This window comes from Cuculus canorus, chromosome Z (assembly GCF_017976375.1).
Source record: "Cuculus canorus isolate bCucCan1 chromosome Z, bCucCan1.pri, whole genome shotgun sequence".
Classification (NCBI taxonomy): Eukaryota; Metazoa; Chordata; class Aves; order Cuculiformes; family Cuculidae; genus Cuculus; species Cuculus canorus.
Window position 1 is genome coordinate 46,218,151 of NC_071441.1, and position 22,618 is coordinate 46,240,768.

General features: G+C 42.4%; 1 protein-coding gene across 5 annotated transcripts; it reads right to left on the bottom strand.

The window, feature by feature from the left end:
- Positions 1–336: 336 nt before the first annotated feature.
- RNF20 (ring finger protein 20) lies at positions 337–21,356 on the bottom strand. 5 transcript variants are annotated; one of them, XM_054053805.1, is made up of 21 exons: positions 21,231–21,356; positions 19,139–19,355; positions 18,710–18,880; positions 18,403–18,570; positions 18,153–18,300; positions 17,837–18,019; positions 17,026–17,144; positions 13,219–13,365; positions 12,961–13,038; positions 12,529–12,648; positions 11,094–11,273; positions 10,763–10,898; positions 10,206–10,327; positions 9,470–9,879; positions 8,800–8,917; positions 7,075–7,224; positions 5,932–6,144; positions 4,716–4,841; positions 3,325–3,465; positions 2,861–2,962; positions 337–2,628 (listed from the first exon to the last, which is right to left on the bottom strand). In XM_054053805.1, the coding sequence occupies exons 3-21, from the start codon at positions 18,836–18,838 to the stop codon at positions 2,452–2,454; spliced, it is 2,967 nt and encodes a 988-aa protein (XP_053909780.1). In that variant the 5' UTR covers positions 18,839–18,880; positions 19,139–19,355; positions 21,231–21,356; the 3' UTR covers positions 337–2,451. The 5 variants fall into 5 exon arrangements, with proteins under 5 accessions (XP_053909780.1, XP_053909779.1, XP_053909781.1 ...); XM_054053804.1 differs by having other exon boundaries at positions 21,207–21,343; XM_054053806.1 differs by having other exon boundaries at positions 21,203–21,298.
- Between the last annotated feature and the right edge of the window lie 1,262 nt (positions 21,357–22,618).

Consider the following 22,618-nt stretch of genomic DNA (forward strand, 5'->3'; position numbering starts at 1 on the left):
TAACAACAGAGGTGATTAATCTCTTGCTTGACAGAGGGTAATGCTATTGACATCAATTGGTGCGGGCTAGACCCAACATTTCTTATGCCCTGTACCAGATGGGTAGCAAGAAACAAAATCAAAAGAAAATTCCCACGGTTTATAGTTTTATTTCAGTTTGACCTATCTGCTATTTTGTAGTATTAAAAAAAAAAAAAAAAAGGACACAACAAGAAAAAAGAACATTCTCGCGAAACCACTCTTCTTTATATACCCATTTATGTATGTACAGAGACATTGTTAGGGCTAGAGAGGCTTCTTCTTTGTTTACAATTTCTCCGACTCAGACACTGAATTTCAGCAGATTTTTAATAATGATTACTTGTTACCCCTTCCCTTATGTTACTCCAAAGTAATTCCACTCTTAATAAACTTTTCATTATTTCCACTCATTCTTGAAAGTCAAAACAAACGATCTAAATTCGCACCATTTCTCAGTTTGAATTATAAGCACAGAAAGAAATTCAGTCACTTCCAAAATGAGTTGCAAGGATTCCCTGAATTTAAATTAAGATATCATTTTAAAATAAGAAATACTTTTTTCTTGGTGATGAAAGAGAAAACAGGAGTTTCCAAACATCATCTGTGAAACAAATCCAAGCTGTTTCAAACGTTTTTCTACTACGACCAGACACTGCCAGTATACCCACAAAAGATTCAAGCTTGATTTTCAGTAGAAAGGTCATGTGTCTTAATGACTGAGAAAGGGTAAAGGGGATTGTTGTTGACAGTTGTAAAAGTCTGCTACCATCGCAAAGCTGTTTGAAGGTGCAAGAGATCTTGGTTTTGATGAACAAGCATTTTTACCACAAAATCTACCATTACCATTAGTATTCCTAATGGACCATTGGTTCTCCAGCTTTACGTCAAACTGTAGTCCAAGGAGCAACTTCCAGGGAGAACAGAGAGGGTTCTGCTTTCATTTCTTCTACACACGCTGTAACAGAACTTCACCCATACCACAACGTCTCTGCATCCCAATTTCCACTTGCAAAGACAGGGTCATATGTTCCTTCTCGCTTTTCAGGGTTCATAATAATTTACAAGACTTAATTCATACTTTCTGAATGTTTTCAGAAAGGTAAAAATAATAATGCAAACTGTGAGACAGTGGGATTAATTACTTTCATTTTACTATTGTTTGAAAATTTCCTACAGTGAATACAGGAAGGTAATACAGAGTTTATGGTTCAGGGAAGGGACACACATGAGACAAACTTAGGACAGCTGCACCTTCCAAGAAAATTAAGTTTACAGGAAAAACGCTATTCCATTTGAAGGAATGTCATAAATAACTTTGCATTTTGGTTTCAGCAGACTTGAAATACAGTCTTACGCTACAGGAAACACACAGACCATAACCTATTCTATGTCCTTTCATGAAATCCCCAGCAGCCATGACAAAATGACTGTACAAATAATTCAGCATCTTGGTCCTTCTTTTGTGTCAGGAATAAGGTAGTGAAGATATAGCCAAAATGACAAAGATTGCTTTTGTTAACCATTTTCTGAAAACAAAGGAAGGTAGAAATTCATCTACCTTAGAAGCTTAGAGCTTGTGAAAAATGGTTACAATAATTGGACGAAGGACAGGAGCAAAAATATACTACCAGAGGCAAGAAAAACAGAAAAATAACCCAGACAACAGCTTTTATTAGATTTTGTGCATTACAAGATTAATCTTTGTGACAAAGTTGCAACAAAATAACTCCTACAAATTATTTCTGGAAACTAAGGACAATGACAGCAATGCCGCAGACTAGGGGAAAATGTCCACATCAACCAGAGTTCATCAGTGGAATGCTATATGTCTTATCTTTCTCCTCTGCTGGATACCAGGATATGTGTTTGGTTTTGGGGGTAGGGAGGATGTTTAGTAATGCAGCAGCCTTCACAGATTCTTGCCCTGACTCAGAAAGATACATGTCTAAGGAGTCACTCCACTGAAGTCTACAATGTACCTGTTCATTCATTATTTGGCCCTTTAACTGGGAAACTATTCACCCTAAGAAACACTAACATACCTTGGTGAGATCAATAATTTAAGATCCAAAGCAAAATCCTCAAATAAAGTCTCTGTTTATCTCTGCTGCACCACAGACAGCTTCCATTCCATCAAGTCAGGACTTCAGTTACATGTTCCCAACTTGGCAGTGTGAAAGAGATGGATAGGAAATGTCCTCTCCGCCACAGTGACTCCACAAAAACCAACAGCAAGAATAAAAGAAAAGGGACAAAAATGGAATCAAGATCCAGAATCTGTTTCTTTCTATACCCTAACCACATGTCCCAGAAGAGACTAAAGATCAGCTGACAGAAGCACTTACTGCCTCAAAGGCAAGAGTCACAGAAAGTAAGAGAGGCTGGGTGGTCAGCGTAAGCAGCAACTTTCCGTTGCTCCAGTGGAAAGAATTAACCGATGTAAATCCTATGGAAGTCATTGGCACCAAAGGCAGCATTGCACTTGGGACACTTGCGCTGCCGGGTGTCATAGCGTGTTTTCACACACTCAAAACAGAAGACATGAAAGCACTTCGTGAGTACAGCATCCTTTTTGCGCATGTTACAGCAGGGGCAAGTCAGGCGAGCCTGAAATACAGAAACAGTAATAGTGAGGGCCCACTGCATTGCAGTAGGTATATTAAAAGATGACTGAAGATGAAGGTCCTTCCATTCCTCACAAGAAGGTAGAACCTTCAATGCAAGACAGGTCTACAATTCCACAGTAGAGGAAAGAGATGTCAAATCCTGAGAACATAACTACACAGCCCTTTGACTAAAGCAGAGTTAAAGAGAAAAGCTGATAGAGACAGCTACTCACTTTGTAATCCTTGATTTCTTCCATCAATATCTCATCACAGTTGGGAACCATGTCAGGCTTTTTAGTTGTCTCCAGCTTCCTGCGTAATCTAGAAATATCTTCCTGCATGAAGAGAAGATATCAAATAAATGAGCAGTATTGTCTCTGTCACAGCCTCTTCAGGGACCAAAGAGCACTAGCACCTAGCCAACAGTGCACCTGGTTAAGTCACTCAACCCATACTTTCATCCCCGATAGCCCAACAGATTTAAGACAGATTACATTACAATCTGGTACCACATGCATCATCAGGTATCAGTGGACAAAGCCTCTTAGAGCCAAGACCTAATGAGCTCGAATTCAAAGTGAAACTTTGAAAGTTTCAAAGCTAAAATTGAAAAGTAGTGTAGCTGGAACCCACTCAGAGCTCAGCACGCAAGGAGGCAAACACCAAAGCACACAGATATTGCACATGAGGTATCTACCTCAGCCCTTTTGAAGTTGAACATCTCTTTCTCTCTAGTTACTCTGTTTTCCACAATCTCATCCTGGAAGTCATGTAACTTCTTCTGAGCTAGCTCTAGCTGGGCTTTCAGATCATCTGCAAGCTGGGCTGCATCCATGGCCTGAAGAAGAAAACCAGTTTAGAAGTATAAAACATGGAAAAAGAGCCTTAGTGATTTCTAGTCTTTCTACCTGATGATCCAAGACTGCTCACAGAATAATACTTAGGCTGTTGGAGATCTATTGGAAAGGGTCATTGGGCACTGGAACAGGCTGTCCAGGGATGTAGTTGATTCACCTTCCCTGGAGGTGTTTAAAGGACGAGTGGATGAGGTACTGAGGGGCATGGTTTAGGGATTGGTAGGAATGGTTGGACTCGATGATCCAGTGGGTCCTTTCCAACCTAGTGATTCTATGATTCTATTTTGTTCAGATTTTGGCACTTCTAGATGGAATAACTGGAATTGCTCCCTAAACGTTATTTCAACAACAAAAGAGCTTTTTATTAACGAGTTCTAATCATTTAGCTTCAACATTCCTCTCTGTAGAGCCAATCCCTGTCACACTGCGATACATGTCACTTAGAAAAATAGTAATGACAACACAATTCTTGTTCAACTATTTTAACCCTTCCACCTCCTACATTTCTCTAAGTTGTTCTCTACTAATAGAAGCAGTTCTATTGCTGAACTAGACAGAACTGCAAGTGTTTTATGTATAATAGTTTTTTCTCTTCACCAGTTTTTCTAACACTCTCCACCTGTCCCTGCACCAATAACTCTATTAGCCAAGTTCCCTCAAAACCCCAGGCTGTGATATTAAACACAAATGATTGTGCTAAATTCCCTCCATCTCCTTTTCACAGGGGTATTTCTGCTGTTCTTTCCGTCTGTTTTATTCCTGCATTTCTACTAAAGATTTAACAACAAAGGCAGCATCAACCCTGAGTCTTACTTTACTTATAAGAGACCTACTTCATTGATCCTAGACATTTGTTACAAGTCTTAACATTCCTCAGCCACCACTTTCCTTTTACTCACCCCATCTTGCCTATAAAAGCTTTAACTCCAGTTAACTCCATCTGGCTGCTGCCTCTTCTTTCACGATAAGTTTCCTTTTAAAGGCACCTTAGTACAGCTCCCTAATCAGACTTTCACAGAAACACCTATCACCTGCTCCTCCTTATCAAAGGAAACAACAATCTAAAATACTTTAATCAGAACTCTCTCCAGAACTCCTCAGCTTTCCAGTATACTTTTCCAAAACCAGGGAATATCAGGTTCTAAAATATCAATATGAGCTGGGAGCCTTCTATGCTTCCCACAAGACAATTCCATCTTACAATCCAAAAGGAAATCAAGCAATCACTCACTTTGCGTTTGTTCATTTCCAAGGCCTGTGTTCGGAGACCTAATTCTTTCTCGCCTGTTCCAATACTGCTTTGCAGTAAGTGTTCCTTTTCCTCCAGCTTACGTACAACTTGCAGCTGGGCATCCACCTGAAAAGGGAGAACAGAGGTACAGAAGAACTGAAATGCACTCTCTGTCATTAAAGCTGCAGACAAAAACTATCCCTGCCTCCCATCACCAAAGCGCTTGCCTTTTTCTCCCTGAACACAGACACACTAGCTCTATCCAGATCTCTCTGGTGAACACTCTAAAACCTAGAAGTCCAATACTCACAACAAAGATGCTTTATTTTTTGGAAGATGGCTTATAGAATAGCTGTAACGCACTGAACACTTCTAGCTTGGTTCCAAGGGTGGCAGAATATATATGCAGAAGTACCATTACCAGAGGACAGTGACTTCCCACTTCTCTTCTCTCTCCTCCTCTCCATAGCAGTGAAGCCGTAGGACATTTTACAATCATACAGCAGTCTTTTGTTTCTTACTAAGACAGATCCCTTTGAAGTCTGATGCAGCACGTGTAGCTAGGCTGATATGGGCAAGATTCCCTCCTGTACTAATTTTGGCAGAGGTACAGTTAATTGTCTTCATAGCAGCTCATACAGTGCTATATTTTGGATTTGCAACCAAAACATTATCAATAACACTAGTCTTTTAGCTACTCCTGCACAGTGCTTACACAGCATCAAAACCTTCCGTGTCTCGTGCTGCCCACCAGCAAGCAGGCTGAGAGTGCAAAAGAATTTGGAAGGGGATACAGCCAGAACAGCTGAGCCCAACTGACCAAAGGGATATTCCACACAACATGGCATTGCGTTCAGCAATATAAGCTGGTGGAAAAGAGGAAAAGGAAGGAATGTTCAGAGTTACAGCATTTGTCTTAACAAGTTACCATTATGTGTGATAAAGGCCTGCTTTCCTGGAGGTGGCTGAACACCTGCCAGAGGATGGGAAGTAGCGAATGAATTCATATTTTGCTTTGATTGTGCACACAGCTTTTCTTTAACTATTAAACAATCTCAACCCACCAGCTTTCTCATTCTTGCCCTGCTGATTCTCTCACTATCCTACTGTGGAGGAGCACACAAACAACTGTGTGGAGCTTTGCTGCCTACTACAGTTAACACAAAACACCTCCACCTTCCCATCAGTTCTGTTATCCTCTCTCCTCCCCAGCTACCTGTGTCTTCAGTGTCAAAACTTGGTCTGCCAGCTCCTCCTTCTCCTCTTTCAGCAGCTTGTGGATCTGGTTAGACTTGATGCGTTCTGACATCAGCTTGAAGTTGGCATCATCCTTCTCCCGCAGCTGCTGCATCAGGCGGATGTTCTGCTCCTGCATATCTTCAAAGGCTTGGCCTGTGACATCCATTTCTGACAGCAGGGCCTCCTCCTCCTGCAAAAGAATCACAGGCTTTGGCAAAACTGTCTCCAGTACCCCATACAACGATCCTGAAAATTTTACTCAGAGACACCAGATGAAGGAAGATTTCTGAGTATCACTGAACAGCAACCAGAAAAAGGTGCTCCTGCTAAGCGTGCACCTCAGCAGAGATGCCCTTAATTAGAAGATGCAAAAAAGAGATGGTCATCTCCACAAGCATTCATAGATTATGTCTTCTCAGCTGGCAAAATCAGCTGTGGCATAGTCGCTGCCAGAACTGGGTAGAAACTGTTGCCTCACAGCCTGTTGAATAGCTGTCATATACACTAGGTCAAGAATTCTACAAGTGGACAACTCAACAGCTTCAAACTAAGAAGCTGTCAAGCCCCTTAAACTCACTTAGGCTACTTCAACATTAAAGGAATAAGTGACAAGATAGAACAGTTCTGTTCTTTACAGAAAAGAATCTGAATTCTAAAGAAGTATATGTCAAGTCACCTGCCTGCCTCTCCCCTACTAAGGTGGGTTTCTTATCATTAGATTAAGCTCTTCTTTTGTGGAAGAAGGTATATCACATTACCATGTGCATGTATTACTTATATGAACTGTGCAGACACTAAGAAATTCATAAGAAATTGCAACTTCCACCCCTAGAGGCTGATTCAGCCATCTCTCAATCTGCTCTTCACCTACACCATAAACAAACATTCTCTTCCACCCTGCCATGAGCTTTGTGACACCCTGGTGCTGCAAGGATTTTTGTTTGTTGTTAGTTTTTTGGCTGCTTGAATCCTCACCCTTCAACAAATGGGGTAAAGCTCATATCTCTGGCACATACAGAGACAGAAATTCCTTCTCTCAGGCGATTTTCCTGGTGGTAACCTGAAGGCAGTTCCTTCTCAGATGCTCCAGCCAATACAGAACTCATCAGAAAGTTCTCACCTGCTTAGCCATGGCTAGTTTCTTCTGTAAATACTCAATCTGTTCCTCCACTGCTCGGATCTTGCGGAGTGCATCTTCATCAGCCATCTTTTTACTCTCCTTTTTCTCTTTGTCTTCCAATTCTTTCACCCTCTGCCTCAGTTCTTCCAGCTACGGAAAGGACAAACAGAAATGATACTAAACACAAGAATATGGCCTGAACCTTGTTAACAGCCTGTTTTCCCCACAATTATATGAAACACTGGAGAAACTGCCTTCAAAGCACAGGAAAAAAAGTCCCATCTCATCTCAATAGGACAGTGTGTTACTGGCAGATGGACCAATAAACATGGGCTGTAAGCCTAAGATGTTGATTTCAAAAACCTTTGAAAATTCCATAGTATCTTTTATGAGAGTAGAAATATCAGTCTCTTGTAGTTGTATACATAACAGTATGCAGACAGAAAGCATCTGTTCCTTTAGGAGCGTCTGGTCACAGACCTTTTCCAATGCAGACAGGGACAATAAGAAAAGGAGGAAGCAATACCCAAGCCATACAGGGACACAAACCTGACAGGCAAATGATAATGGAAACAGAGTTGAGATCCAAAGCTGGTCAGTCACACTAATTGATAGAAGTTTGAAAATGCTTATTCCAGCAATGTACCTCACTATGAGCCCTGTCAATTGGGAGGGAAGAAGGAAACAAAAACCAAAATATACAGAGACACAGACCTGACAAAAAAAACCCTGGGAAACAAAGACAAGAAACAAATCTTCCCAGTAACAACAGCTGATAGGCTACCAAGAAACTACAGGCACCCATTCCAGGAAGATCAACCTTGACTTTGCAACTGATAAGGCTGTAAGCCAGAGGTAGATCCTGGATTGGAAGGGCTGTGGGAGTTGACAAAGCTGTACAAACCCAAGAGGGACATAGAGGAAAAAATCAGGAAGTGTTGACAAACTAGGATTAGACAAAGAAGGATATAAAAGGAGCCAACTACATGTAAAATGAGGACCATCAGTACACAAGTGTCTGGATCAGCCCTGCGCATGATCACTTCAGCCTGTGTCATCTACCTAGATCTTCTCATTAAATATTTTTTTAACTACCTCTGTGTAATCCAGCATTCTACCCAATGTCTATGTGTGCTGCACAGAAAAAGTTCTAGCTACAGGCAAGACCAGCACGTGGAAAAGGTAAGAGGGATCACAGGTGTACCAGAGAGACAGAGGGGCTGTCCTGGTTCTTGAGGGATCTGCAAATGTATATGTGCCTGTCAACCCAGAGACTGTTGTATGTGTCTGCATTAGAGACCTTCTACCAGCTGAAGAGGAGGCAGGAGAGTTGCCTGCCTATGCTTATGTTTTATTTGAGTCTTATATGTACATGTTGTTGAAGGCAGCACCTTGTATGTGGCAGTCTGACTGGCCAAGTCTGTGTCCTCTGTGTGTGTACTACCCTCGGACTTGTGCTCAGCTGTTCTACTGGCTGAATCTGCAACTGAGAAAGCAGTAGTGATGTCCCTGAGCCTGGGCAAAGGGATCATCCCTTCCCAGAAGAGGACATACCAAAGTCTTCCTGCTCATCTCCAGATTATTCCAATCTCTTCTAAGTGACAAAGATGAGAAGAGGAACAACCTCCAGTTTTGAAGACAAAACCAACACAGTTTAGGTGCAAAATATCCAAAAACTTTTAAGTAACACGATGAAGAGAAAAAGGGAAGCAAAATGATATTTACCTCAGCTTTTGCCTTCTTCTCAGCTGCCATCAGCTGCACTTTGTCTCTCTGCTCTTTAGGGGCAGAACGGTACATATCTAGCAACAGCTTCATCTCCTTCTGGCTCTCCTGGGCCTTCCTGTAGAAAGGGAGATACACAACGATGAGAATACAGCAGGAAAGATAGCTGTTACATATCCAGTATGAAAGTCAGAGCAATATCGTCTGCATCTCCCAAATGGCATGCAATCCTCCTTGGCTCATATTGTCCTGGTACTGGGCAGCTAAGGAGTAAAGGCTACAGGCTGAAAAGAAACATGTTCAGGCACATATGGCTTGAAAAGACAAGAGAAGTGGGATAGAGAGGAAACAATAACTTAATGGTAAGTAACAAACTATCCATTTCTGTTTTGGTACTGATGCAAGACAGAAAATGCAATTGTTCCCCTTATTAATAAATTCAGCTGCAAAGCTTTACGCAATTGTTACTGGATTGGTAATTTAGACTTTAGGCTGTCTTAAGATAAATGTTACAACATTGTCCAGGTCAAAATAACACACAGAGTATGCCAGAAACCTCTCCTTTCACTTCAGTGACGCTAATCTCATAAAAGCAAACTGGAGGTCATCTCACACAAACATCTCAGTTTTGGAACTACTAAACATGAAATGGAGGAACAACAACTCTTACTTGAGCTCAGCCTTCAGCTGCTTGATTGCTTCAGCCTCCTTCTTTCTTCCATCTTCATGCTTCCCTTTCTCCTTCTCTTTGGACTCTCTCTCCTTCTCAGATTCCTTCTGCTTCTGCTTTTCCCGCTCTCGTTCCTTTTCTTTTTCTTTCTCTTTCTCCTTCTCTTTCTCTCGCTCTCTCTCTTTCTCTTTTTCCTTCTCTCGTTCTCTCTCCCTCTCCCGTCTCTCTCTTTCCCGTTCCTCTTCATCTCTCCTGGCCTTCATTTCATTAACATCTTCAGAAGCAGCCTTGGGGACAGACACTTGTGCAGAAGGATCATCAGGTTCCTGCTTGATCTCTGCAGGTTCCTCCTTTGTCTCTTCAGTGCTTGACTGTGACTGTAAGAGAGCACTACCACTGCGAGAGCGGATCTGTCGTGGAATACAAAGAAGACACAGAAGAAAACACAACATTAGATGCTTATCCATAAAGGTACCTAACTGTTCTTCCCTTTTCTGCCCAGATCCAAGTTTGCATCCCCCCTTCATAATCACTATTACTTTTCACGGAGCACTATACAGCTACAAAGGAAGACCATTCATTTGGCAAGTGGAAGCAGCACAGTGCAGAGCTCTGTTGAAAATTACATTGCACCTCACATGCCATTTCAGAAAGGCTGATATAGCAGGCAAGGGTGTCAGCATTCCCCCTTCTCCTAAGCACTTCCTGCTCTTTTTGGTATTTGCTGCTCTGATACCTTGCTCAAGTCAGACTGAGCTTCTCTCAGTTTGCGCTTGTATCTTAACACCTCTCCCTTCAGTTGGTGGTTGTGATTTTGGAGGCTGCTGATAAGATGACGCATCTCCCGATTAATTGGGCCTACAAAAACAGAAACACAACTGTAACAAACCACACTTTTGCCAACCTTCATTGAAGACTTTCACGGAGATGGAGAATAAGCTAACAGACAATGACAAACAACCAAAATAAAAGTACTATCATTCAGCCACACAACAGAGCAACATATTTGCAGGAAAATCATGCCAACTTTACATGCAACCATAAGTCTTTGCTATTTTCCAGTTATAATTCAGCCTTAACATTACATTTTTCTTCACTTTCCTAAGGAAAATGTGTCATGCTACAAAAAAACTCCCATGACTTAAATGCTACTTTAGAAATAACTTACTTATTTCCTCTGATGAGATTTGAAAATTACTGGTTTCCTATCCAGGTTCCAGACTCGTAAAGCTTTTAACAGGCATTTGGGTGGAGGGTGTGTTTGTTTTTAAGCACAGCAGAAAAACTCCATACCTGCTTGTTCATTAGCAGCAAGTGTCTGTTCAAACTCTATCCTCAACATCTCATATTCTTTGCGGACCTGTGCCAGGGTGTCCTCTAGCTGAATAACCTCTGTGCGTAGCTTCTTGTGAAGGCTGACCTCATCCCTCTGAGGAGTAAGAAGGGGACAGAACTAGGTGCTGTGACCCTGGAGTATATATCACCTCATCAACATGAGGTATCAGAACAGGTGAATTGTTGCCAGGAAGATAAATTTCCTGAGCACTCCCAGAGCCACCCAGACCCAGCAGTGATGGTCAGTGGAATGACAATGTTTCCTAGTCTGATGGAGCAGAGGCGCTACCTCGATTAGTTCCACCTGTCGCTGGTGGGTAGTGCGGGTGCCATGAAGCAGAGTGCGGGCCTCATCAAGATGTGCCTTCAGCTGGAGACTCTCATTATACAAAACAGAGAACTGTGACTGCATGCAGCGATATTCTGGGGTCTCCTTCACAGCCTCTTCCACTGCTCGTCGCAGCTCAACCTAGTCAAGACACAAGAAAACACCATAGTAAGAAAATTGGTCTCCTTGTCTTTGGCATCTGTTTTGCAAGGCAGGAGAAAAGTGAATCAAGCTGCCACAAGCACAGACGAAAGACCTTCGACAGCACTGCTGTGAAGCAGATGCAAGTGATGTGCTTCAGTACCACTGTAAAGTCTACACTTTCTCTGTGTGCTCCAGGCTGTTTCTCTTGCATAGTCACATGACAAGAGGTTTTGATTCTCAAGTTCTGCAGTAGTTTCTCTCAAAGATATGACCTTGGAAAACACGATACACTTTTCTAATGGATTTACTGTAAAATCATAATCGCCTACGTCAATGGACACATAGAATATTATTACAGAAAAACAGAGAAAATACATGTGCAAGTAGGCATTATGTTAGCTTTCTACCAGTACAAGACAGAATATCTGAAAGGAGAAGAAATGAGAGAAAGCAGCAGTACAGACTCTCAATTTTCCTTACAAAAAAGTTTGCAACTGATTGTGAAAACCAGCAGGGAAGGAGACACATATATAAACACATACAGCTTAACACAAATTAAGAGAAAAAGAAAGCTGTACACCAAGTGTATTTTCTCTCAAAATAAACTCAGGTGGATAAACAGAACTTCGATGTGCCTTGAGACAGTTTCTGGACTCTTACCTCTGAAATGTAGGTTCTCACTCAGACTTTTCTTTTAACAGCTTAACAGATCTATTGATTACTAAGAAAAAATTTAGATTGTTCTCTATATCATCTACTTCCTACTATAAGCACAACTTTTTGTATTACCACCTTTTTAAGACATAAGAAACTCATACTCTTTCCTATCTATCCATTCTACCACAGTGAGGTTGACTTTTTCAAGAGCCTAGCTACACAACTTCCTCGATTTTTTTCAGTTTTCTGGTTCCATTTGCACAAAGCAGGGGAAAGGTGGTAAGAGGTTCCAATGCTTGTAAAGGGATGAAATCAGTTTTAACTAGACATCACTAAAATGTACTGAATAGATAAGAATGGAAAACAGGAAATAAGAAACCGCGCCAATTTCCGATGATGACCACATGGTGTCACCAATGGACAGAACGGCAAGTGTAGGCCACACACTTGCTAATTGTACCTGGTACAAAACTTCACTCAGCTAAAAAGCAAGCACAGAAGAAAACAGCACTAGTGAGGAGACACAGTACAGCAAGACAGAAGGCAACCAACCACAAAGAATACCTTCATCCTCAAACAGGTACAGAGGTCTTACCTTGAGTTTTTCATTCTGTGTTGTTACTTCCTCAAGATCCTGGCGTAGTTCCTCCAACTCATTGAGGCGATTCCCAGCAAGCTCTTTATTCTCTTCCAGCTCTGCATTCATCTCCTCGAACTGTTGGTGATAAACTACTTTTAAATCCTAGCATTAATGTATCTATTGATGGTAATAATTAAGTAGCTGTTTCTACATTAACAGAAATTACAGGTTCAACAGTAAGTTAACATTACCAAGGGAGACAGAGTCTACTTCCATCAGGTCTGTTTCTTAAGCAGTAAACTTGTATACAGACAAAACGGCTTGCCCAGAGTCACTCAGATTTGTGACAAAGGAGGTACCTAAATTCTGTACTGATCTACGGCCCTATGCACAGGTTCTCCTTGACTTTATTCTTCTCCTTGCCCACAACCAAGGTCCTGACATTACCTTGCGGGCATTAATGGTGATTGTGCCCCCATAGAGGCTGCTCCCAGCTCCGTACACCTTGTAGCCTTTGGAATTTACCTGCAAAAAAGTCAACAGATTTCATCAACATCCCACTAAATGCCAAGACTGCTGATATTGAAGACCAAAAATGGTACACTACAGATTCTCATATACTACAGCAATGTACGATAAGATATGTCATATATCACAAAACTACACCCCTTTCTCTGGCTTCATGGCAAAAAGGTTGATGCTCACCCGTTCCAGAACATCTGCTAAGTGCCGGTTGAGCCTCTGCTCCCTCTTGCGTATCTTGTCAATATCCCACTGAAGGTCATCAATCATAGTCTCCAGAACAGATACCCGTGATTCTGCTGTGTCCACTCGCTCTTGCAGCTTGGAGAACTGCAATCAAAAGAGTATTTCAGTCAGCACATTGAACAGAATCAACAGAGTGCTCAATATTAATTTTTCTCTTATTCATCATACCCTGGATTCATGTGCTTTCTACCTGTCTTTTGCTGTGGTGACAGCTTTGCTCCACTACAGCCGTTCAGCCTTATCAAGGTATGCAGCCTGAGCCTGATTAGCACACAGTGCACATAAATAAGAAATACACTCGGCATTACAAAGAGGCTGCTCTTTAGCCGTGATATTGGAAAAAAATTATGGTACAGCTGGCCTTTCAAAGAAAAATATAGGCATGCAAGTTATGTTAAGAAGTTTAACTAGTTCTGACAAAAGTAACAGTGGCCACCTCAAAGAGCTTTCACTAACAGAAATGCATTTTTTATCTAAAAAACATAAACCTTTAGCTGCAGCAATTTAGAGTAAATCTATTAAGGTACCACACACCCTCTTTCTGTCTCTTATGTATCCTTAACACTATGTTATCTCTCTGCAGTGCAGCCAGAAATGGCTGGGAAGGAGAAGGAAGGGGGGCTGTGTTCTCTTAATTTTTTTTTTTCCTCTTTATCGCCTTTGCCTCAGCTGTTTTGCTTGTATTTACTGCTCCCCCACTGTAGCAAACTGCAAAGCTTAACCCTGCATCTTAGCAGGCAATTCAACATTCTAATGCTATCTACAACCTTCTTCAAGTAAATTTTTGAGAGCCGTTTAAAGCAGATGAATGGGAAAAGATCTTACAAAAGGATGCAAGATCTGGCCATTGAATAATCCACACTGGGATTTTTAATATTGTAAATGGTATAACAACATATATGAAATGTAATAGAACCAATCCAAGTGCACGCGAAGACTGGAGTTAATTGAGCAAAAATATGGGAGTAGGCAGAGACTGAATGAGCACCACAGTGGTTACTGTGGAAGACTCAAACAGGCTTCATTAAAATATAGAGGGATAACCCTCCAAAATTTTAATAAAACACTAGCCATCAGTATATTCACGGATCACTCCTGGATATCCAAAAATACTTAAAGAAAATATTTACCTGATTGACAGGGAAGAACCTTACAAAGGATTGCTGATGTATTTTTGTGTAGTCATTTTGTTTGTGTTACAGAACGGTGTGTTCAAGTTTATCATATGAAAAATCTACATTAGTTAAAACTTTAAATTTATGTATATCCCATAGAGAATACGAATACAAAGGTAAAAGAACATCAGCAATAATGCAGCAAAGCCTGCCTTCAACTATTGCAAAGACTTGCAGGAACTATGAATTGGACTCAAACGTAGCATCATTGGATATGTAGCAAAGCAATTTCTGGTTGGTACAGCATTTGATGTACACAATGTTGCCTCTTTAAATTATACCTGCCCTGAGGATCTTGATCTTAATAATATTTGGAATGCCGTGTGCACCAGCCAATAATGGCCACAATACTATAGGCAAATTATTTGACCTATGTAGGCACAGGGGCAAGTGAAAACTTCCTCAATATATGTAAAAGTAACAAACCTTGGAAGAAACTTTATATCAAAACACCATGATCAAACATTAGCAACCAAATATTTTTGGAGTATATGGATTACATTTGAATATAATGTGTTAACTAGAACTAAGTGGTATACAAATTAATTTATCTGTATTCCACCAATCTAACAATTTATCTTGCATGTGGACCATTATGATTCATAGAAATAGATCCATATAATGGAGAAGAAAATCCTCATTTACTGCCAGTCAAATTATGGGACTGTATTAACCAGATAACTTGCTATCATACATGCATATGATTAACCAAAAACCCTTATCACACCCTTAAAAGGATATGTTAGTGTCACAATTACACCGCTCCAATTTCTTAAGGCATTGCAAAATATTTCAAAGCTGGTGAGGTCTAAGAAAAATATTACAAATAAAAATTAAAGACACCTTTTAATGTGTAATTCTTTGACTGTTCTGTTACCACTGTATAATTATAATGTTCTACTGATTCCTTATCCTTTGAGGAAAAAAATAGCATTGTTTTCCTCTAAAAACAAGTATAAAAATTTAGGATTAATATTCAAGGTTGGATAGCTTGCTTTAAGGAATTGTGACTCTAGTAGTCAAACATGTTAACGCTTTAATGATCACTTCTGAACATGACATGATTCCTACTATCGAGGATAAGTATCATGGCATTTGCCGTGATGCTCCTCAAAATTCTGAAATTTAATAGTCAAACAAGTGATGATGCCATGGGGTGGAAATGACATATCCCCCCTCTCTCCCCCCAAAGCTGCTGAAGAGGGCTGCTGTTTTTTTCTGAGCCACAGGGTGGAAGAGCAAGACAGAGGTCTGGTGGCCACTCCGCATCAGCAGCCACATCAAAGCCCACATGTGCAGCAAGGATGAGTCAGGGAGAATGAGCTAGCGATTATGTCTCTGTCACTCATTTGCCTATCAGGATGACCAAACTGGCTCCTGGTCACCCCTCTCATATATAAACGCAAGTATGCGCAGTTATACCATAGCCACAGAACAAAGAATCAGAGGTGATCTTGAAAACTTAAGTATTAATAAGATTTATGAATAGAAACCAATATATGTTGTACTTGGATGACTTATGGACATGGAAACCATGAGTTTTGTGTCTTGGAAATGCCTTGATGTATGACGTCGGAGTTTTTCGGATCCCTACATGCTGGTTCAGGTTGCACTGGCAGGGGCCCAAAGCAACCCACTGTGACCCTTACCAGCTATGTCACTGGCCAAAACGTAAAGCAGATAAGGAGCTGGGGTGGCTGATACCCCAGATGTTATCACTCTGGAAGGAACTATAGGAGGATGAGAGGAGCAGGTCGTAATTGGAGCTCCCTCTCAGCTGGTCTGAGACCCCCACCAATGTCGACATAACATCATGGATCCAATCCCTCTGAGCACCAGAGTGTCTGCAAAACTTCACTAGCAGCAACCTCATAGAAACATCGAAAATGACTTTATAGCTGAACTCCAGACAGGTCATACAGTCCCTCACAAACATTTATAGGATACTAACATTGGTCTAGATTTAAGCTTATATTCTTGACTTAGAATTGTAATAGTACAGGTAATAAACTAAATGCTTAAATGCAGTTCTGTGTCCTACTCTGTCTCCCTCAGTGTGTGACAATGGTATAGCATCAAGCAAGGCCAGCATTAACAGTTGTTAAGCGAACTGAAACCTCTGAAACAAACTGCCTGTAACACCAGTCCCTTAATGACTGGGATCATCTTGTAGTTAATGTCGTTACACTTTCATACATGACCCAGAGAAACCAAGAAAATCTGAATGACTGTCACTTAAGTGTCTCAGATGTTTATGCAACCACCTCAGCATCACCTTACCACTTCCTCTGCTCTGTTTTATTTTAAAATTAAACACATTCAACTCACTGGTTTGGTTATACTCTTTCATTCAGTGTTGTAACAAGCAAATCAACCCAAATCACACAGAAAATCTATGTACAATTCACAGAAAAAACACCTTTTCCATAACCCTTCTTCAGAATGCAACTTGCAAACCTTGTTGTTCCTGTCCCTCTATAAGGCAATAGCCTGTTTTCCAAACTATGGTAACAAGAAATTATTTGAAGCATGGGCCTAAAGCAGTTTTCTTTGTCTCTCCTTTTTATACCTCCTGAGACATGATTCGATGCTTCTCCTGAAGAACATCAGCCAGCTCCTGCAGCCGTCCATTTTCATGTGAGAGGTAGGTATTAAGCTCCACAACTGCTTCTTCCATCAATGAAATATCTGAAAGATGTGTGAAGAAAAGAAAGTGAACAGAAATCAAGCAAGATTGGGTTTAATTCTTACACAGTAAAGAGAGGAAAAAAGAAAACAAAACAAAATGTCTGATTAACTTCTGCTTAGTGTATCTCTCCAGCAAGTAGTTCCCAAGAGACTGATCTCCAGCCATACAGAGCTTTGACTTGCATTAAGAGCAAAAGGCTCTGCAGTTTAACATGCTACCTTTTAACAGAGGAGCTCGTTATTCCTATTATTCCTACACCTTTTACTGAACCATGAGTGAGGTGCCCAACATCAGTTTGTAATTCTGATTTCACTTCTTTACTTGCAAGCATGAAGTTTTTACACACTAACTGAGGGTTGCTGGGTGATAAGGTTCAAGTGTAACCTGTAACTTCTAAGGTGCATGAACACACTAATGGAAGAAACAAGTCCTTCCCTTCGCCAAACACACTGGGCAAAGCTTTTGGCATTCAAATGTAGAGACAGTTATGATACCTTTCTGGCATGTAGTACTAGAAGTTATTAGAGGTTTTGGCTACTGAAAGTTTGGAAAGCTAAGCTGTTTTATTTCAGAAGATACAAGAGCACAAAAAGGAGCAGGCCTTTATGCGTACCAATGCAGAATCTCATCTAAGCTGGGGGAAGATGAGGATTTTTGAGTATCAGCCAGGAATAAGCCACCTTGGGCGTACCTCCACTATTCAGCTTGTGCGTCAGCACATCCACTTTCTCCTGCAGCTTGTCATACATCGTCACGATCTGGGCAACAGCGCGGCGGGAGGACTCTACACGCTCCTGCAGCTGAGATTCTATCTCCTCACTAGTGCTGCTGGCAAGAGTGGCTAGGAAGGAGAATGCTGGCTCCAGTCCTTCACCTGGGAACAGAAAGAGGTGCAAAAAAAAGTTAATGTGCTCTAGCAGGCAACATAGTACTAGTCTTCACAATCAGAGAGCCTCTGTTACCCTTCAGAAAGGGACAGGAACACTGCCCACAGCTAAGTGCCTCACCTCGTTCCCTCTCATCTTTGCGTTCCTGATTACTGTCCGAGTCTGGTTCAGGTTCTGGTACCACCAGTGCTTTTCTTTCAGACAAAAGGTCTCCAAGACCTTGATCCAGGTCAAAGCGTTTAAGGATGATGCGTATATTTTCATCAAACTGAATGATGACACAGGAAAGACAGAACAAAGAATGGATGTGAATATAAGGAGTGCAATGGAACAGTACAGTGCATATAAAATAACAACAGATGTGCCTCACCTGATTCCAGTATCGATTGATAATCAGCAGAGAGGCATCATCAGTGGCCTGCCGACGCTCCAGCTTCTCAATGTGCTCCCGCAGCTCATCTTCAATGGCTTGCCGCTGGTCCAGCATCTCTGCTAGCTTCCGGTTCTTGGCCTGCAGGGTCCGGATGTCCATCTCCTCCTGTGCAGAAGCACAAGTCAGGGCACATTCCACACAAGCCATATCACTGGGCTTACACAGAAGGCAAAGAGGTACTTCTGTTATCAGATAAAAAAAAAAAAAGCAAGAGATTGAGTCGGGGTGTGCAAAGAAGATATACCGTTGAGGAAATGCCACCAAGCTTAATGGTCTCCACTGTGGTCCCCGAGTCTTCAACCCCCGCCTTCTTCTCCGGAGGTGCAGAAGGGCCAGGATCTCCAGCTGTCCGTTTATTGCCAATTCCAGACATGGTGGCTGGAGCATATAGACTCCTGTGTTCTCTAAGTTCTTCCTGTACATTAAAGAACACTATTAAATAAAAGCAGCAAACATATCCACACAATTAACTCAATTTGCGGTTTTTAACATACTGACCCATCACAGTAACAGGATGCCCCAAACAGTACAGACCTTATAACTCAAAAGTTTTTGGAAAACACTGGTCAAACGTTAAGTCTTAAAAGATACCACTAGAAATAGCACCACAAATAACAAGCTGATGGGGAAAAAAAATCCACTGCTCTGTAATGTTAAAATGGAAGCACCATACCTTATCACACTCTTTGGAAAAAAATTCTCATGCAGGTTCAGTCTCTGCTTTTTTGATCTTTCTTTGTACTAACAAAAATCATCTGGGTTAGATAACAGGCAACCGAGACTGTGTGTATATACGGCACCAGCTCACTTCACACCAGCCAAACTGTTCTTTTCATATAAGCATCCAAAGTCAGTTAAAGCAGACGGCAGCAACACCTTGAAGATGATCCCTGTAAGAGATTTCACAGGGATCTTACAAATCCTATGGAACTGAATGGGGATTCCAAGCCAAGTTTGCAGAGATGCATTTCAAGAGTTTTCCTGTGTATCAGGAGAGACATAGACATGTCTGAAGAGTATTTATCCCAAAGTTAATGCAATCTGAAAAGTTCTGCACCACTAGTTAACAGAAACAGAGAACAGTTAAGGCCAGAAGAGATCTCTGGTGAATATCTGCTCAATGCTCATGAATAAAGCAGGGTCAGACAACACAGGTTGCCAAGGGCCTTCCCCAACCAGCTTTCAAGTGTTCCACAGGCAGAAACTTAGCAATCTCTCTGGGCAACCTATCTCAGTATTTCATGACCTTCAATATTATAATAGGTTTTTTATTATCTTTGAACAGCATTTCTTGCAGTTTCCTAAAATATTATTTGGTAAAATAACAAATGCCATAGAATGAATCCTAGAATAAAACACAAACTGGTTTGAGTCGGAAAAGACCATCAAGATCGTCTGACTCCAACAACCCTGCCATGGGCAGGGGCACCTCCCACCAGACAGGAATGATCAAGGCCCCATCCAGCCTGGCCTGGAACATTTCCAGGGAGGTGGCATTCACAGCTTCCCCAGACAACCTGTGCCAATGTCTCACCACCCTCATTGTGAAGAGCTTCCTCCCAAGGTCTAGTCTAAACCGGCCCCTCTCCAGTTTACAACCATTTTCCCTAGTCCTATCACTACATGACTTGGTAGAAAGTCCCTTCCCAGCTTTCTTGCATGCCCACTTTAGGTACTGAAAGGTCGCTACATGGTCTTCTCAAAGCCTTCTCTTCTCCAGACCGAACCCCAACTCTCTCAGCCTGTCTTCATACGGGAGGTGCTCCAGCGCTCTGATCATCTTTGTAGCATCCTCTGAGTAGTTCCAACAGTTCCAAATCCTTCTTATGTTGAGTATTCCAGAACTGGACACAGTACTCCAAGCTAATGTACTACTACTAGTCCAACCTAGTAGTTTTCCAACCTAATGATTCTATAATGATTCTATAATCATCTTTATGGCCTTCTTCTAGACCCACTACAACTGCTCCATATCCTTCTTATGCTGGGTATTCCAGAACTGGACACAGTACTCCAAGTGGGGTCTCACGAGAGAGAAGCAGAAGGAGAGAATCATCTCTTTCGACCTGCTGGTCATGGTCCTTCTGATGCACACTCTTCATTCCCAAACAGACTACACCGCCTCATCCGAGACTGACTGTCCTGCCTCACAAGCAACTCAGTTTTGTCTTAATCCCCCTCTTATGGTTAAAACTCTGTTACACGGAGACCAAAATACACCTTGGCCCGGCACTTCCCACATCTACCACTGGCCAAAAGCCATCTACTGACTACTGTCAGTCACTTGCAGAGAACAAACACCCCCAGGTCCAACACTGAGCCTCCTCATCTACGCCCATCAACCACCTCTGGGCCCTCTCACAGGGTCCTGGTACCTCTCCTCAGGAAGCCTTTCAAAGCTCATCATCCAGACCCGGCCCGCTGCCCCCAGATCCCCGTGTCCCCCCCAGACCCGCGCTCCCCCCTCCCAAACCTCTATCCCCCGACCCGCGCCCCCAGCCCATGCCACCCCATCCCAGACCCCTGTGCCTCCCCCCAGGCCCCCGCCCCCCTCCACAACCCCGCTCCCGTGTCCTCCTCCCAGACTCCTCTTCCCCTTCCCAGACCCGCGCTCCCAGCCCATGCCGCCCCCCCAGGCCCCTCTGCCCCTGCCAAGACCGGCCGCCCCCCTAGAACCCCATCTCACACCCGCGCCCCCAGCCCATGCGCCCCTCGTCCCCCGGCCGGACTGTCTCACCGACCCGTGCCGAAGAACCAGGCCCCACCTCGACCCCTCCAGCCCGGCGGAAGCGCCCTCATCCGTCATGGAGGCGCCTCTCCGCGCCGCTTGCCCTCGCTCGACATGGCGGCCGCGGTGACGACGCCGCCCGGACCCGCACCTAAGATGGCCGCCACCACAGCGCGAGGAGGGGTGGGGTTACCTCGCCATGCGGGGGGCGCCGCGGGCCGGGGCTTCGCGGGTTAATTATCGTGTCATATAAATCTATCTTGTATCGAGAGATAATATCCAGACTATCTCCAGACATGGGTGAATTATCTGAAAGAATAAACACTCTCTTAGGATTGCAATATTAGAATTTATCGATAGGCTTAGTTGTCTTGTAAGATGTGGGTGGTGAAGGTCAAGAGAGAACCTGTCCTGGGGCTGCGAGCATTAATTGATGCCCTTAATTGACTTGTGAGATGCCGTTGTCTTAGGTCAGGGGATAACCTGAAGGGAGTCTCCAGGCATAGCTGGATAATCTAAAAAAAAAAAAGCATTCTTTGAGTATTTAGATGGTTCTTTCTCTAAAACTAGTCTGTATACCCACTGCTTTTGTTAGACGGGATGCCGTTTTTCAGAAAGGCATCCGATTCAGCTCTGAATTGTAAAATACAAATAGTATTGCCTTTGCTTAGAAGACTTTATCCTTTTCAATATTTTACCAATTAATGAGTGTTTCTCACACTGCGAAGGAAGAAATTATTTGTTATAAGTTGCTAACCTATTACGTATTTGAATATTATGTATAGATTTGGGGATTTTAGTACTATTCAGCTTGAATAATAACTTTTAGCTAGCCAATGCCTGGATGCTTGTGCTTAAATAAAGACTTCTAACATGGCTGCAGTTAGAAAGATTGGGAAAGAATGTGACTGTATCTAATTAAGCCAGATAACAAGGACTAGTGCAATGATAAGAGAAAGAACCAGCCAGGGCCAGATGCAACCTTGAAGAGGTGCCCAAGGAGTCTAGAGCATGCACAAGGAGAGTTGAAAAGTTCAGCTGTGAGGAAGATCTACTGCCTTCATCCACAGACCCCTGAAGACAAGCTCCGAAGGGCAAAGTGCGTGCACCAAGGAGAGGAAACTTATGTAAATAAACTCCAGGAACTGATTGTAATAGAAGCACTTGTTCCCAGAAAAGTGATAAATATGTGTGCTTTGCCTTTGTGAATTGTACTGGACGTTGCGTGCACATTAGGTGGAGGATCCCCTGCGTTCCCAGTGTTGCATTAAAGGATATGTTACTTAATAATCAAATTGGCATTGATTATCGATTCTGGCCTTTCAGGGCATCAATTTCCTCCCTCTGCATTCCCCTGGGGAAGCTGGCAGCTCATGGCTTGGGTGAGCAAGCTCTTCGCAGGGTAGAAAACAGTGGCCGAGCTGT

Excerpts from the sequence above, each read along its gene's own strand:
- RNF20 (XM_054053805.1), bottom strand. The coding sequence starts at position 18,838 with ATGTCTGGAATTGGCAATAAACGGACAGCTGGAGATCCTGGCCCTTCT. Across the intron at positions 18,020-18,152 it reads CAAAGATGAGAGGGAACGAG|GTGAAGGACTGGAGCCAGCA; the intron begins GTGAGGCACTTA and ends TTCTGTTCCCAG. Across the intron at positions 7,225-8,799 it reads AGAAGAAGGCAAAAGCTGAG|CTGGAAGAACTGAGGCAGAG; the intron begins GTAAATATCATT and ends TCCTTTCCGTAG.